At 49.9% G+C, this 13548-nt stretch overlaps 1 protein-coding gene across 3 annotated transcripts in view; it reads left to right on the top strand.

Annotated features, from left to right (window-relative positions):
- Positions 1–13548, top strand: part of LOC140389484 (myoneurin-like) — a 200534-nt gene that overhangs the window by 142577 nt on the left and 44409 nt on the right. For all 3 annotated transcript variants that reach the window (XM_072473619.1, XM_072473618.1, XM_072473620.1), the window contains exon 5: positions 8508–8686. In XM_072473619.1, the coding sequence (XP_072329720.1) occupies positions 8508–8686 (179 nt within the window). The remainder of the gene's footprint in view (positions 1–8507; positions 8687–13548) is intronic.

Genomic DNA, 13548 nt, shown 5'->3' with positions numbered 1-13548 from the left:
AGAGTGCCTGTCGGTTGGGCACTCTGTGGTTTTTTTAGGGCCATTGCATTCTTTAGCAAAATGTCCCAATTGTCCGCAATTGTAGCACTCTTGCGGTTTGGCTGGAGGGCTGTTCTTTCCCTCGTTTACCCAGGCGGAGTTGTGGAGAGTGGTTCTTACTGCCTGCACGTCTGCGGCGGCTTGGTTTTCCTCGGGGGTTCTAGTTGCTGATTTGCCGTGAGCCGCTTGTTCCCAAATGCGGGACAATCTTTTGACCACCCACTTTTCATTATGAGCCTCCTCTGAGGGGTCATAATTGCTACAGGCATTCTGTCCTGCTTCCGTGGCATGGGAGATAAGGGCGCGGGTCCACTTGGCCATATTGTCTGGGGACAAATGGGCACGATCTACGTTGCCAAAAACGGCTTCAAAATGAATCCACAAGCGTCCTGCGAACGCTGTGGGGTGTTCAGACTTTTTCTGTCTGCATTTATTCAGACCATCTACGGGGTCGCCCCGGTTGTACCCGATCGCATCCAGGATCGCGGTATGCATTTCTGCAAGGGTGCCTCCTCCTACATTCTGTGGGTCGGGAAGGGCTGCTGCGACCGATGGGTCTAAGCTGAGGACCGTGAGCTTTACCTGCTCTTTTTCATCCAGGCCGTACATGGTCGCCTGGTGTTTGCCGGTGGCAAAGAAATGGTGTGGGTCTGAAGCGGGGAGGAAGAGTGTGATTTTGGCACACGCGTCCCGTAATTGGGTCACTGTGAGGGGGGTGGAATATAAGACTTCCGCCTCGTCTGCTGTGGCGGTGCGGTGGGTGGTTACAGGGTTTATGGGAGCCTGTATTATCTGTTGTGTGGGGGGTGGGGTGCTTTCCTCCTTTGGGGTTTTCCTTGCGCACATGCTCCCTGAACATATCTCTGCGCTGTCTCTTGCAATTCTTCCCAATCAGGGCCGTCTTCCTGGTCTAAACTGGAGGCCTATCCTTGAGAGAGAGAAACTAACTGGAAAACACCCGTCTGAATCATAGAACATAGAACGATACAGCGCAGTACAGGCCCTTCGGCCCACGATGTTGCACCGACATGGGAAGTCAAAAAACAAAAGCCATCCAACCTACACTATGCCATTAGCATCCATATGCTTATCCAATAAACTTTTAAATGCCCTCAATGTTGGCGAGTTCACTACTGTAGCAGGTAGGGCATTCCACGGCCTCACCACTCTTTGCGTAAAGAACCTACCTCTGACCTCTGTCCTATATCTATTACCCCTCAGTTTAAGGCTATGTCCCCTCGTGCTAGCCATTTCCATCCGCGGGAGAAGGCTCTCACTGTCCACCCTATCTAACCCCCTGATCATTTTGTATGCCTCTATTAAGTCTCCTCTTAACCTTCTTCTCTCTAACGAAAACAACCTCAACTCAAAGAACAAACAAAGAACAAAGAAATGTACAGCACAGGAACAGGCCCTTCGGCCCTCCAAGCCCGTGCCGACCATGCTGCCCGACTAAACTACAATCTTCTACACTTCCTGGGTCCGTATCCTTCTATTCCCATCCTATTCATATATTTGTCAAGATGCCCCTTAAATGTCCCTATTGTCCCTGCTTCCACTACCTCCTCCGGTAGCGAGTTCCAGGCACCCACTACCCTCTGCGTAAAAAAACTTGCCTCGTACATCTACTCTAAACCTTGCCCCTTAAACCTATGCCCCCTAGTAATTGACCCCTCTACCCTGGGGAAAAGCCTCTGACTATCCACTCTGTCTATGCCCCTCATAATTTTGTAGACCTCTATCAGGTCTCCCCTCAACCTCCTTCGTTCCAGTGAGAACAAACCAAGTTTATTTAATCGCTCCTCATAGCTTATGCCCTCCATACCAGGCAACATTCTGGTAAATCTCTTCTGCACCCTCTCTAAAGCCTCCACATCCTTCTGGTAGTGTGGCGACCAGAATTGAACACTATACTCCAAGTGTGGCCTAACTAAGGTTCTATACAGCTGCAACATGACTTGCCAATTCTTATACTCAGTGCCCCGGCCAATGAAGGCATGCATGCCGTATGCCTTCTTGACTACCTTCTCCACCTGTGTTGCCCCTTTCAATGACCTGTGGACCTGTACTCCTAGATCTCTTTGACTTTCAATACTCTTGAGGGTTCTACCATTCACTGTATATTCCCTACCTGCATTAGACCTTCCAAAATGCATTACCTCACATTTGTCCGGATTAAACTCCATCTGCCATCTCTCCGCCCAAGTCTCCAAACAATCTAAATCCTGCTGTATCCTCCGACAGTCCTCATCGCTATCCGCAATTCCACCAACCTTTGTGTCGTCTGCAAACTTACTAATCAGACCAGTTACATTTTCCTCCAAATCATTTATATATACACAAAGAGCAAAGGTCCCAGCACTGATCCCTGTGGAACACCACTGGTCACAGCCCTCCAATTAGAAAAGCATCCCTCCATTGCTACTCTCTGCCTTCTATGGCCTAGCCAGTTCTGTATCCACCTTGCCAGCTCACCCCTGATCCCGTGTGACTTCACCTTTTGTACTAGTCTACCATGAGGGACCTTGTCAAAGGCCTTACTGAAGTCCATATAGACAACATCTACTGCCCTACCTCCATCAGCCTTTCCTCATAAGATTTTCCCTCCATACCAGGCAACATCCTGGTAAATCTCCTCTGCACCCGCTCCAAAGCTTCCACGCCCTTCCTATAATGAGGTGACCAGAAATGTACGCAATACTCCAAATGTGGCCGTACCAGAGTTTTGTACAGCTGCAACATGACCTCATGACTCTGGAACTCAATCCCTCTACCAATAAAGGCCAACACTCCATAGGCCTTCTTCACAACCCTATCAACCTGGGTGGCAACTTTCAGGGATCTATGTACATGGACACTGAGATCCCTCTGCTCATCCACACTTCCAAGAACTTTACCATTAGCCAAATATTCCGCATTCCTGTTATTCCTTCCAAAGTGAATCACCTCACACTTCTCTACATTAAACTCCATTTGCCACCTCTCAGCCCAGCTCTGCAGCTTATCTATGTCAATCTGTAACCTGCAGCATCCTTCCACACTATCGACAACACCACCGACTTTAGTGTCGTCTGCAAATTTACTCACCCACCCTTCTGCGCCTTCCTCTAGGTCATTTATAAAAATGACAAACAGCAATGGCCCCAGAACAGATCCTTGTGGTACGCCACTTGTAACTGAACTCTATTCTGAACATTTCCCATCAACCACCACCCTCTGTCTTCTTTCAGCTAGCCAATTTCTGATCCACATCTCTAAATCACCCTCAATCCCCAGCCTCCGTATTTTCTGCAATAGCCTACCGTGGGGAACCTTATCAAACGCTTTACTGAAATCCATATACACCACATCAACTGCTCTACCCTCGTCTACCTGTTCAGTCACCTTTTATCAGAGATCCTTTATCCTTTTATTTTATTCATATTTACTTTACCTCTCAACCACCCTTTCCCCTCTGGTGTGCATGGTGTGTTAGAAAGGGGGAGTCGGGAAAGGGGATTAGACAGATACATTTGCTGTCAGTTTAAGCATAATTAGTGTTAATAAAAGATTACTTGTGTTTAAATTTTACAAACTTGGTGACTGGTCAATTTAATTCAACCAAAGTCACAGGTATTAGAATAAAACCTTAATTCACCTTTGCTGCAACTCCAGGTCAAGTGGTAATATTTGTTGATGGATGTTTTTGTGACTGGAAAGTTGATACCTGTGGGGTGCTGCAAGGCTTAGTGGAGACCCCTGCTCTTTGTGGTTAAAGAGTTGAACATAAACGTAGGGGGAATAATCAAGTTTGCAGATGACAGAAAAACCTGCTCCTGGGATCACAGGAGGATGGCTGCAGACTGCAGGAAGACATCAATGGACTGGTCAGCTGGGCAGAAAAGTGGCAAATCAAATTCACCCTGGAGAAGTGTGAGGCAATTGTATTTGGGGAAGTCAAACCGGGCAAAGGATTAGAACATAAGAACTAGGAGCAGGAGTAGGCCATCTGGCCCCTCGAGCCTGCTCCGCCATTCAATGAGATCATGGCTGATCTTTTGTGGACTCAGCTCCACTTTCCGGCCCGAACACCATAACCCTTAATCCCTTTATTCTTCAAAAAACTATCTATCTTTATCTTAAAAACATTTAATGAAGGAGCCTGAACTGCTTCACTGGGCAAGGAATTCCATAGATTCACAACCCTTTGGGTGAAGAAGTTCCTCCTAAACTCAGTCCTAAAGTCCTAGATTACTCAATAAATGGGAGGATACTGAGGTGTCGAGGAAGTGAGGGACCTCGGAGTGAATGTCCACAGATGCCTGAAGGTAGCAGGACAGATTGATCCTTTCATTGATTAGCTGAGGCAAAGAATATAAGAACAGAGAGGTTATGCTGGAACTGCATAAAGCATTAGTTAGGCTACAACTTGACTTCTGTGTTCAGCTCTGGTCATCTTGTTACAACACCCTGGGCGAGTGTGCGGTGAATCCCAGCCCCACAGTCCCAACATAAGTGAATTAATCAATAATTTGTGTTTTCTGAAGATCTTTAACCCTTTACTGCTCCAATGAGTTACAGACACCAGATTTAAACGTAAAACATTAACAAACTGTTCATTAATAAAAAGGAGAAAGATGAACATGTAAGGAAATAACCAGATAATTGCCTACCAGGCTACCTAATCCCAAGACCCTGTCCCACCCTCTACCCAGACACACACAAGACAGACACAAGGTAAGGGTCGGTCGGTGGGGATAAAAATAAAATTGGGATTAAAGGGTAGTTTTGAGGTGAGTCTTCACTACTGCAGTTGTAGCCTCTGGGAAATAGACACAAGAGGTGCAGGTTGGCGCAATTCTGTCCTTCGACCACCAGATGGAGCTAGGTCTGGGGTGTTCAGGTCAGTGTAACTCTTGCCTCCGACCACCAGGTGGTGCTGTACACCGGGTGCTCAGGTCGGTGCACTTCTGCCTTTCTGCCACCAGATGGAACTTTCACCGCCCTCCGAGAACAATACTGCTCGGAGCTAAGCAGCTTTTACTGACCTGATTCCTGTACAGGACTCTGGCGGTTTTATCACACATGCTCCCACTTTAAGCTTCAATTCTTCAGCTCTTCCCAGCCCCTGACACACACAGTTCAAAGGTTACTGACCTGTGGTCAAACCTAGACGTTCATATTCACAATCTCTTTCCCAGTTCTGTTGGCTGTCTCTGCCCCTTTAAACGGGAAAGTCTTCCCTCTTTGTTGAAACATTAGCTCTTTCCTCTCCCTACAGATGCTGCCACACCTGCTGAGATTTTCCAGCATTTTCTCTTTCGTTTCAGATTCCAGCATCCACAGTCAATTTGCTTTTATCCAGAAGTTACTGACTGGCTTCACCAACCACAGGCTCCGATAGGAGCAGGCTGAAAATCCTATATACACCGATTGGCTGCTTGCTAAGGCAATCAAACAACATCACAGATTTTGCCACGATCCTAATGGGGATGTTTTAGGACCAGCCCATCAGAACAGGGGGGGTTCCAGTGTCCAAATACTACAATTTAAACAGAAATCCCAAGGTTGCAGTGACTTTGTAGAAGCTACCCCGAAGAATGTAAATCAGAACAGGCAGCAGTATGGGCATTGAAATGGACACAGACAGATAGACACTATCCGAACATAACCTCATTCCAGGAAGGATGTAATTACGTTGGAGTGGGGACAGAGGAGATCGTCGAGGAATGTTGCCAGGACTGGAAAATTGCAGCTCTGAGGAAAGATTGGACAGGCTGGGGTTCTCCTTGGGACAGAGGAGGCTGAGGGGAGATTTGATTGAGATGGACAACGTTGTGAGGGGCCTGGGTGGAGTGGAGGGGACGAGCCTATTTAGCAGAGAGGTCAGTGACTAGCGGGCATAAAATTAAAGTGATTGGTAGAAGGATTAGAGGGGAGATGAGGAAAACCTTTTTCACCTACAGGGTTGTGGTGTCTGGAGCTCACTGCCTGAATGTGACGTACAGGCGGAAACCCTCACCCCATTTAAAAGGTGTCGGAATTTGCATCTCAAGGACCCGAATCTGCAGAGCTCCGGACCGAATACTGGAAAGTGGGATTGGGCCGTGTGGTTCGGTTTTTGGCTGGCGCAGGCACGATGCGCCATGTAGCCTCTTTCAGTGCCATAAACTTTGATTTCCAATGGTACTCCGCTAGTGCTCCAGAACTTGCTGCACCCCTAGCCAAGCTGTTCTAGTACAGCTACAACACTGGATTCTACCCGGCAATGTGGAAAATTGCCCAGTATGACCCTTGCACACAAAAACAGGACAAATCCATCAGGGAATTACTGCCCCATCAGTCTACTCTCCATCATCATCAGTAAAATGATGGAAAGGGTCATTAGCAATGCAATTCAGCGGTACTTACTCAGCAATAAACTGCTCACGCAAGTTCAGCTTGGGTACCACCAGGGTCAGTCAGCTCCTGACCTCATTGTAGCCTTGGTTCAAACAGCTACTAGACTCCTCAACGACTCTCCCTCGAACTGATCTGTTCCCTGTAAGAACACTATTCACGATGCCCTATGCTGCTCTTGCTCATGCAGTTGCTTTGTTTGGCCCCTTGTTCCGCACTGTTACCAATCATTGTGATTGTACCATTTGTCAATCTTTTTTGTCTACGATGTATATACTGTGTACGTTCCCTTGGCCTCAGAAAAATACTTTTTACTGTACTTCGGTACATGTGATAATAAATCAAATAAATCTAAATCAAATCAAACATGGACAAAAGAGCTGAATGCCAGAGTGAGGTGAGAGTGACTGCCCTTGACATCAAGGCAGCATTTGACCGAGTACAGCATCAAGGAGCCCGAGCTAAACTGGAGCCAATGGGAACCGGGGGGGAAACTCTCTGCTGGTTGGAGTCAAACCCGGCACAAAGGGAGGCGGTTGTGGTGGTTGGAGGTCAATTATCTCAGCTCCAGGACATCACTGCAGGAGGTCCTCAGGGGAGTGTCCTCGGCCCAACCATCTTCAGTTGCTTCATCAGTGACCTCACTTCCGTCATGAAGGGCAGCACGGTAGCACAGTGGTTAGCACAGTTGCTTCATAGCTCCAGGGTCCCAGGTTCGATTCCCTGCTGGGTCACTGTCTGTGCGGAGTCTGCACGTTCTTCCCGTGTCTGCGTGGGTTTCCTCCGGGTGCTCCGGTTTCCTCCCACAGTCCAAAGATGTGCAGGTTAGGTGAATTGGCCATGATCAGTTGCCCTTAGTGTCCAAATAAAAGGTTGGGTTGAGCTATGGGGTTACAGGGATAGGGTGGAGGCATAGGCCTAAGTAGGGTGCTCTTTTCAGGGGCCAGTGCAGACTCGATGGGCCAAATGGCCTCTTTCTGCACTGTAAATTCTAAAAGGTCAGATGTGGGGATGTTTGCGGATGACTGTACAATGTTCAGCATCATTCGCAATTCCTCAGATAATGAAGCAGTCCGTGTCCAAATGCAGCAAGACCTGGACAATATCCAGGCTTGGGCTGATAAGTTACATTCGTGCCACACAAGTGCCAGGCAATGCCCATCTCCTCCAAACAGGGGCTGTTTAGCACAGTGCTAAACCGCTGGCTTTAAAAGCAGACCAAGGCAGGCCAGCAGCACGGTTCAATTCCTGTAACAGCCTCCCCAAACAGGCGCCGGAATGTGGCGACTAGGGGCTTTTCACAGTAACTTCATTTGAAGCCTACTTGTGACAATAAGCGATTTTCATTTCATTTCATTTTCAAGAGAGGATCTAACCACTGCCCCGTGACATTCAATGGCATTACCATCCCTGAATCCCCCACAATCAACATTCTGGGGGTTACCATTGATCAGAAACTGAGCTGGATTAGCCACATTGTCCACCATCTACAAGGCACAAGTCAGGAGTGTGATGGAATACTCTCCACTTGCCTGGATGAGTACAGCTCCAACAACACTCAAACTCGACACCACCCAGGACAAAGCAGCCCGCTTGATTGCTCCCCCTTCCACAAACATTCAAACCCTCCATCACCGATGATACCGTGTGTACCATCTACAAGATGCACTGCAGGAAATCGCCAAGGTTCCTTAGACAGCACCTTCCAAACCCACGACCACTACCATCTAGAAGGACAAGAGCAGCAGATACCTGGGAACCCCACCACCTGGAGGTTCCCCTCCAAGTCACTCACCACCCTGACTTGGAAATATATCGCCGCTCCTTCACTGTCGCTGGGGCAACATCCTGGAACTCCCTCCCTAACAGCACAGTGGGTGTACCTACGGGGACTGCAGTGTTGAATCTGCTTCTGTCAACATTTCAGGCAGTACATTCCGCATCATCATCATTCCTTACATAAAAAGAGAATTCTCCACATCTCCGGATGTATTGTTAATTATGTTAAATCTCTGCTGCCTTGCTACAGTTTTTGTTTCGGATTTCCAGCACTGTTTTTCAAGTTGTTTCTCTGGCCTTGTTTCCCACAGGAAGCACAGTGGAGAGAAACCGTACGTGTGTGACCGGTGTGGGCAGCGCTTTGCACAGGCCAGCACGCTTACATACCATGTCCGCCGTCACACGGGAGAGAAACCTTACATCTGTGACACATGTGGAAAGGCTTTCGCTGTCTCCAGCTCCCTTATCACACACGCACGGAAACATACCGGTAAGGCCCACACATTGACACCTCGTAAAAATAAAATCCTACAACTTTGTCTTGGAATTAGCCTCTCAGATTTGCTGTTCATTGAGCAGAAAGGATCCCCCAGTTCCCCATTCTTGGTCAGCCTTACTTTCAGCAGAATTGATATACATTCCATACCTTTTCCTTCCTCCGAGAAGAATTATTACTGCTTAAAGTTTCAGCTGTTCAGATAGCCACTTACTGGGCGCTGTGACAAGTAATGGGTGTGGAGGCAGGGAGACAGGGAGGATTGGGAACGTGATCCAGGGCCAGTGGGGTGAGGTGACATCGCTCTCTGGGACTGGCAGGGTGGGGGGCTCCCTGGAACTGGCAGGGTGGGTGCTCTCTGGGACTGGCAGGGTGAGACTGGCAGGGTGGGGGCTCTCTGGGACTGGCAGGGTGGGGGGCTCTGGGACTGGCAGGGTGGGGGCTCTCTGGGACTGGCAGGGTGGGGGGCTCTGGGACTGGCAGGGTGGGGGCTCTCTGGGACTGGCAGGGTGGGGGGCTCTGGGACTGGCAGGGTGGGGGCTCTCTGCGACTGGCAGGGTGGGGGCTCTGGGACTGGCAGGGAGGGACTGGCAGGGTGGGGGGGGCTCTCTGGGACTAGCAGGGTGGGGGGCTTGGACTGGCAGGATGGGACTGGCAGAGAGGAGGGCTCTGGGACTGGCAGGGAGGGGGGCTCTATGGGACTGGCAGGGTGGGGGGGCTCTGGGACTGGCAGTGTGGGGGGGCTCTCTGGATTGGCAGGGTGAGGTGATGGGGTGACCCAGGTGGTTTGAGGAAATGTGGCTGTCGGGGGTGTCTGGGTGGGGGCACTTTGGGGTGGGGTGGCTCAGACGAGGATTTTGTGGAGTTGGTTTCTGTGGGGAGAGGATTTAGCAGAGTGAGGTGCCTCTCAGCTGCACCGGTATGTGAACATTATTGCTTGACTTCAGTCCCCTCCCACCCCCATCGCTGCGCCTGGCATGTCCCCCTCCCCCATCACCACGCCCGGTGTGCCCCCCCCTCAGTCGCAGCCTCAGTTCTGTGTGACTCAGAAAGCTTGTATCAGCGATGGTCATCTTGAAACTCCCAATGACCGAACTAGCCGCTCGGTTATATCAAACCACTCCAGAAAACAGTAAGAATAAAACCGGGTTGACCACTGTGGCATTAATCTCAGCGCAGGACACTGGCAATGCACACTCCACATTGTCAATTTCAGAAACGTGATGTGGAGATGCCGGCGTTGGACTGGGGTGAGCACAGTACGAAGTCTTACAACACCAGGTTAAAGTCCAACAGGTTTGTTTCGAATCATCAGCTTTCGGAGCGCTGCTCCTTCCTCAGGTGAGTGAAGAGGTGGGATCCACAAACATACATATGGACAAAGTCAAAGATGCAAGACGATACTTTGAATGCGAGTCTTTGCTGATAATTAAGTCTGCAGGTCCAGACGGAGCAACTGGTGAGAGGGATAACCACAGGTTAAAGAGGTGTGAATTGTCTCAAGCCAGGACAGTTGGTAGGATTTCGCAGGCCAGATGGTGGGGGATGACTGTAATGCAACATGAATCCCAGGTCCCGGTTGAGGCCGTACTCGTGTGTGGAACTTGGCTATAACTTTCTGCTCGGCGATTCTGCGTTGTCGCACGAGTATGTACCACGTACCTGGTGGGTGATGTTCTCTCGTGTAATGGTGGTACCCATGTCGATGATCTGGCACGTCTTGCAGAGATTGCCATGACAGGGTTGTGTGGTGTCGTGGTCACTGTTCTGAAGACTGGGTAGTTTACTGCAAACAATGGTTTGTTTGAGGTTGCGCGGTTGTTTGAAGGCAAGTAGTGGGGGTGTGGGGATGACCTTGGCAAGATGTTCATCGTCATCAATGACGTGTTGAAGGCTGTGAAGAAGATGACGAAGTTTCTCCGCTCCAGGGAAGTACTGGACGACGAAGGGTACTCATACAATCATAGAATTTACAGTGCTGAAGGAGGCCATTCAGCCCATCAGGTACGCACCGGCCTTTGGAAGAGCACCCCACCCAAGCCCGTACCTCCACCCTATCCCCGTAACCCAGTAACTCCACTCAACCTTTTTGGGACTCTAAGGGCAACTTAGCATGGCCAATCCACCAAACCCACACATCTTTGGACTGTGGGAGGAAACCGGAGCACCCGGAGGAAACCCACGCACACACTGGGAGAACGTGCAGACTCCGCACAGACAGTGAACCAAGCCGGGAATCGAACATGGGACCCTGGCGCTGTGAAGCAACCGAGCTAACCACTATGCTACCATGCTGCCCTGTCGGTTGTGTCCCGTGTTTGTCTTGAGGTCGGTGTGTTTTTTTGCTGTGGCACATTGGAACTGTCGATCGATGAGTCGTGCGCTATATCTCATCCGTACGAGGGCAACTTTCAGCGTCTGTAGATGTCTGTTACGCTCCTCCTCGTCTGAGCAATCCATTGTCAACTTGGCGGACTACGCCCTTCAACCAGACAAAATCGAAGTCCTCAACAGAGGGCTCAATTTCTGCACCATCAACAAAATGGACCCCATCAGTCTCGCGGCAGACACGGAGGAGTTCACCAAGCGAATGAGGCTCCGGGAATTCTTCCACAGACACCAAGAGGCCAACAGCAAACCCAATGAGACAACCAATGAACCGGAACAGCAGACCGAGAGATCTGCGGTGTGGCAACCGAAGAGGAAAGAGTCGAATTTGACCCCTCCGGAAGGCTGTTGCCCTAGACTCGACATGTATGCTCAAGCCGTCAGGAGTCGGGTCAATGCCAGATTCATCAGTCGCATTCACAAGACAGCCCCGAAAGTCACCGAAGCACAACGCAACGCCATCCGCTCTCAAGACCAACCGCAGCATCGTCATCAAACCAGCAGACAAAGGAGGGGCCACCATCATACTGAACAGAACGGACTACTGCAAAGAAGTATACCGACAACTGAACAACCAAGAACACTACAGACAGTTACCCGCAGATCCGACCAAAGAACACACCCGCCAACTCAACAGACTGATCAAGACCTTGGATCCAGACCTTCAGAGCACCCTACGTGCTCTCATCCCATGTACTCCCCGCATTGGAGATCTCTAGTGCCTCCCGAAAATACATAAGGCCAACACACCAGGCCGTCCTATCGTATCAGGCAATGGGACCCTGTGTGAGAACCTCTCTGGCTACATCGAGGGCATCTTGTAGCCCAAAGTACAAGGAACGCCCAGCTTCTGTCGCGATACGACGAACTTCTTACAGAAACGCAGCACCCATGGACCAGTTGAACCAGGAACATTCCTCGTCACAATGGACGTCTCGGCACTCTATACCAGCATCCCCCATGACGACGGCATTGCTGCAACAGCCTCAGTACTCAACACCGACAACTGCCAATCTCCAGACGCAATTCTGCAACTCATCCGCTTCATTCTGGATCACAGCATCTTCACCTTCGACAACAAGTTCTTCATCCAGACGCACGGAAGAGTCATGGGGACCAAATTCACAACAACGTTGGCCGAGTCGCACGAGTATGTACCGCGTACCTGGTGGGTGGTGTTCTCACGTGTAATAGTGGTATCCATGTCGATGATCTGGCACGTCTTGCAGAGATTGCCATGGCAGGGTTGTGTGGTGTCGTGGTCACTGTTCTGAAGACTGGGTAGTTTGCTGCAAACAATGGTTTGTTTGAGGTTTCATTGAACCGGAACAGCAGACCGAGAGATCTGCGGTGCGGCAACCAAAGAGGAAAGAGTCGAATTGGACCCCTCCGGAAGGCCGCTGCCTTAGACTCGACATGTATGCTCAAGCCGTCGGGATTCGCGTCAATGCCAGATTCATCAGTCGCATTCACAAGACAGCCCCGAACGTCACCCAAGCACAACGCAATGCCATCCGCGCTCTCAAGACCAACCACAGCATCGTCATCAAACCAGCAGACAAAGGAGGGGCCAATGTCGTACTGAACAGAACGGACTACTGCAAAGAAGTATACAGACAACTGAACAACCAAGAACACTACAGACAGTTACCCGCAGATCCGACCAAGGAACACATCCGCCAACTTAACAGACTGATCAAGACCTTGGATTGAGATCTTCAGAGCACCCTACGTGCTCTCATCCCACGTACTCCCCGCATTGGAGATCTCTACTGCCTCCCGAAAATACATAAAGCCAACACACCAGGCCGCCCTATCGTTTCAGGCAATGGGACCCTGTGTGAGAACCTCTCTGGCTACATCGAGGGCATCTTGAAACCCATCGTACAAGGTACGCCCAGCTTCTGTCGCAACACTTCCTACAGAAACTCAGCACCCATGGACCAGTTGAACCAGGAACATTCCTCGTCACAATGGACGTCTCGGCACTCTACACCAGCATCCCCCATGACGACGGCATTGCTGCAACAGCCTCAGTACTCAACACCGACAACTGCCAATCTCCAGACGCAATTCTGCAACTCATCCGCTTCATTCTGGATCACAGCATCTTCACCTTCGACAACAAGTTCTTCATCCAGACGCACGGAAGAGTCATGGGGACCAAATTCACACCTCCATATGCCAACATCTTCATTTACAAGTTTGAACAGGACCTACTCACCACACAGGACCTTCAACCGACGTTATACACCAGATACATCAATGCCATTTTTTTTCTTTGGACCCACGCTAAGAATCACTGAAAGGACTTCACAATGACATCACTAAGTTCCATCCCACCATCAGACTCACCATGGACCTCTCTCCAGAATCGGTTGCATTCTTGGACACCGTCATCTCCATCAAGGACGGTCACCTGAGCACTTTGCTTTACCACAAGCCCTCGGATAATCTCCTGATCCACT

The sequence above is a fragment of the Scyliorhinus torazame genome, chromosome 14 (genome assembly GCF_047496885.1).
Source record: "Scyliorhinus torazame isolate Kashiwa2021f chromosome 14, sScyTor2.1, whole genome shotgun sequence".
NCBI lineage: Eukaryota > Metazoa > Chordata > Chondrichthyes > Carcharhiniformes > Scyliorhinidae > Scyliorhinus > Scyliorhinus torazame.
Note: the sequence above shows the minus strand (reverse complement) of the source record. Positions and strands in the feature narration are given on the sequence as shown.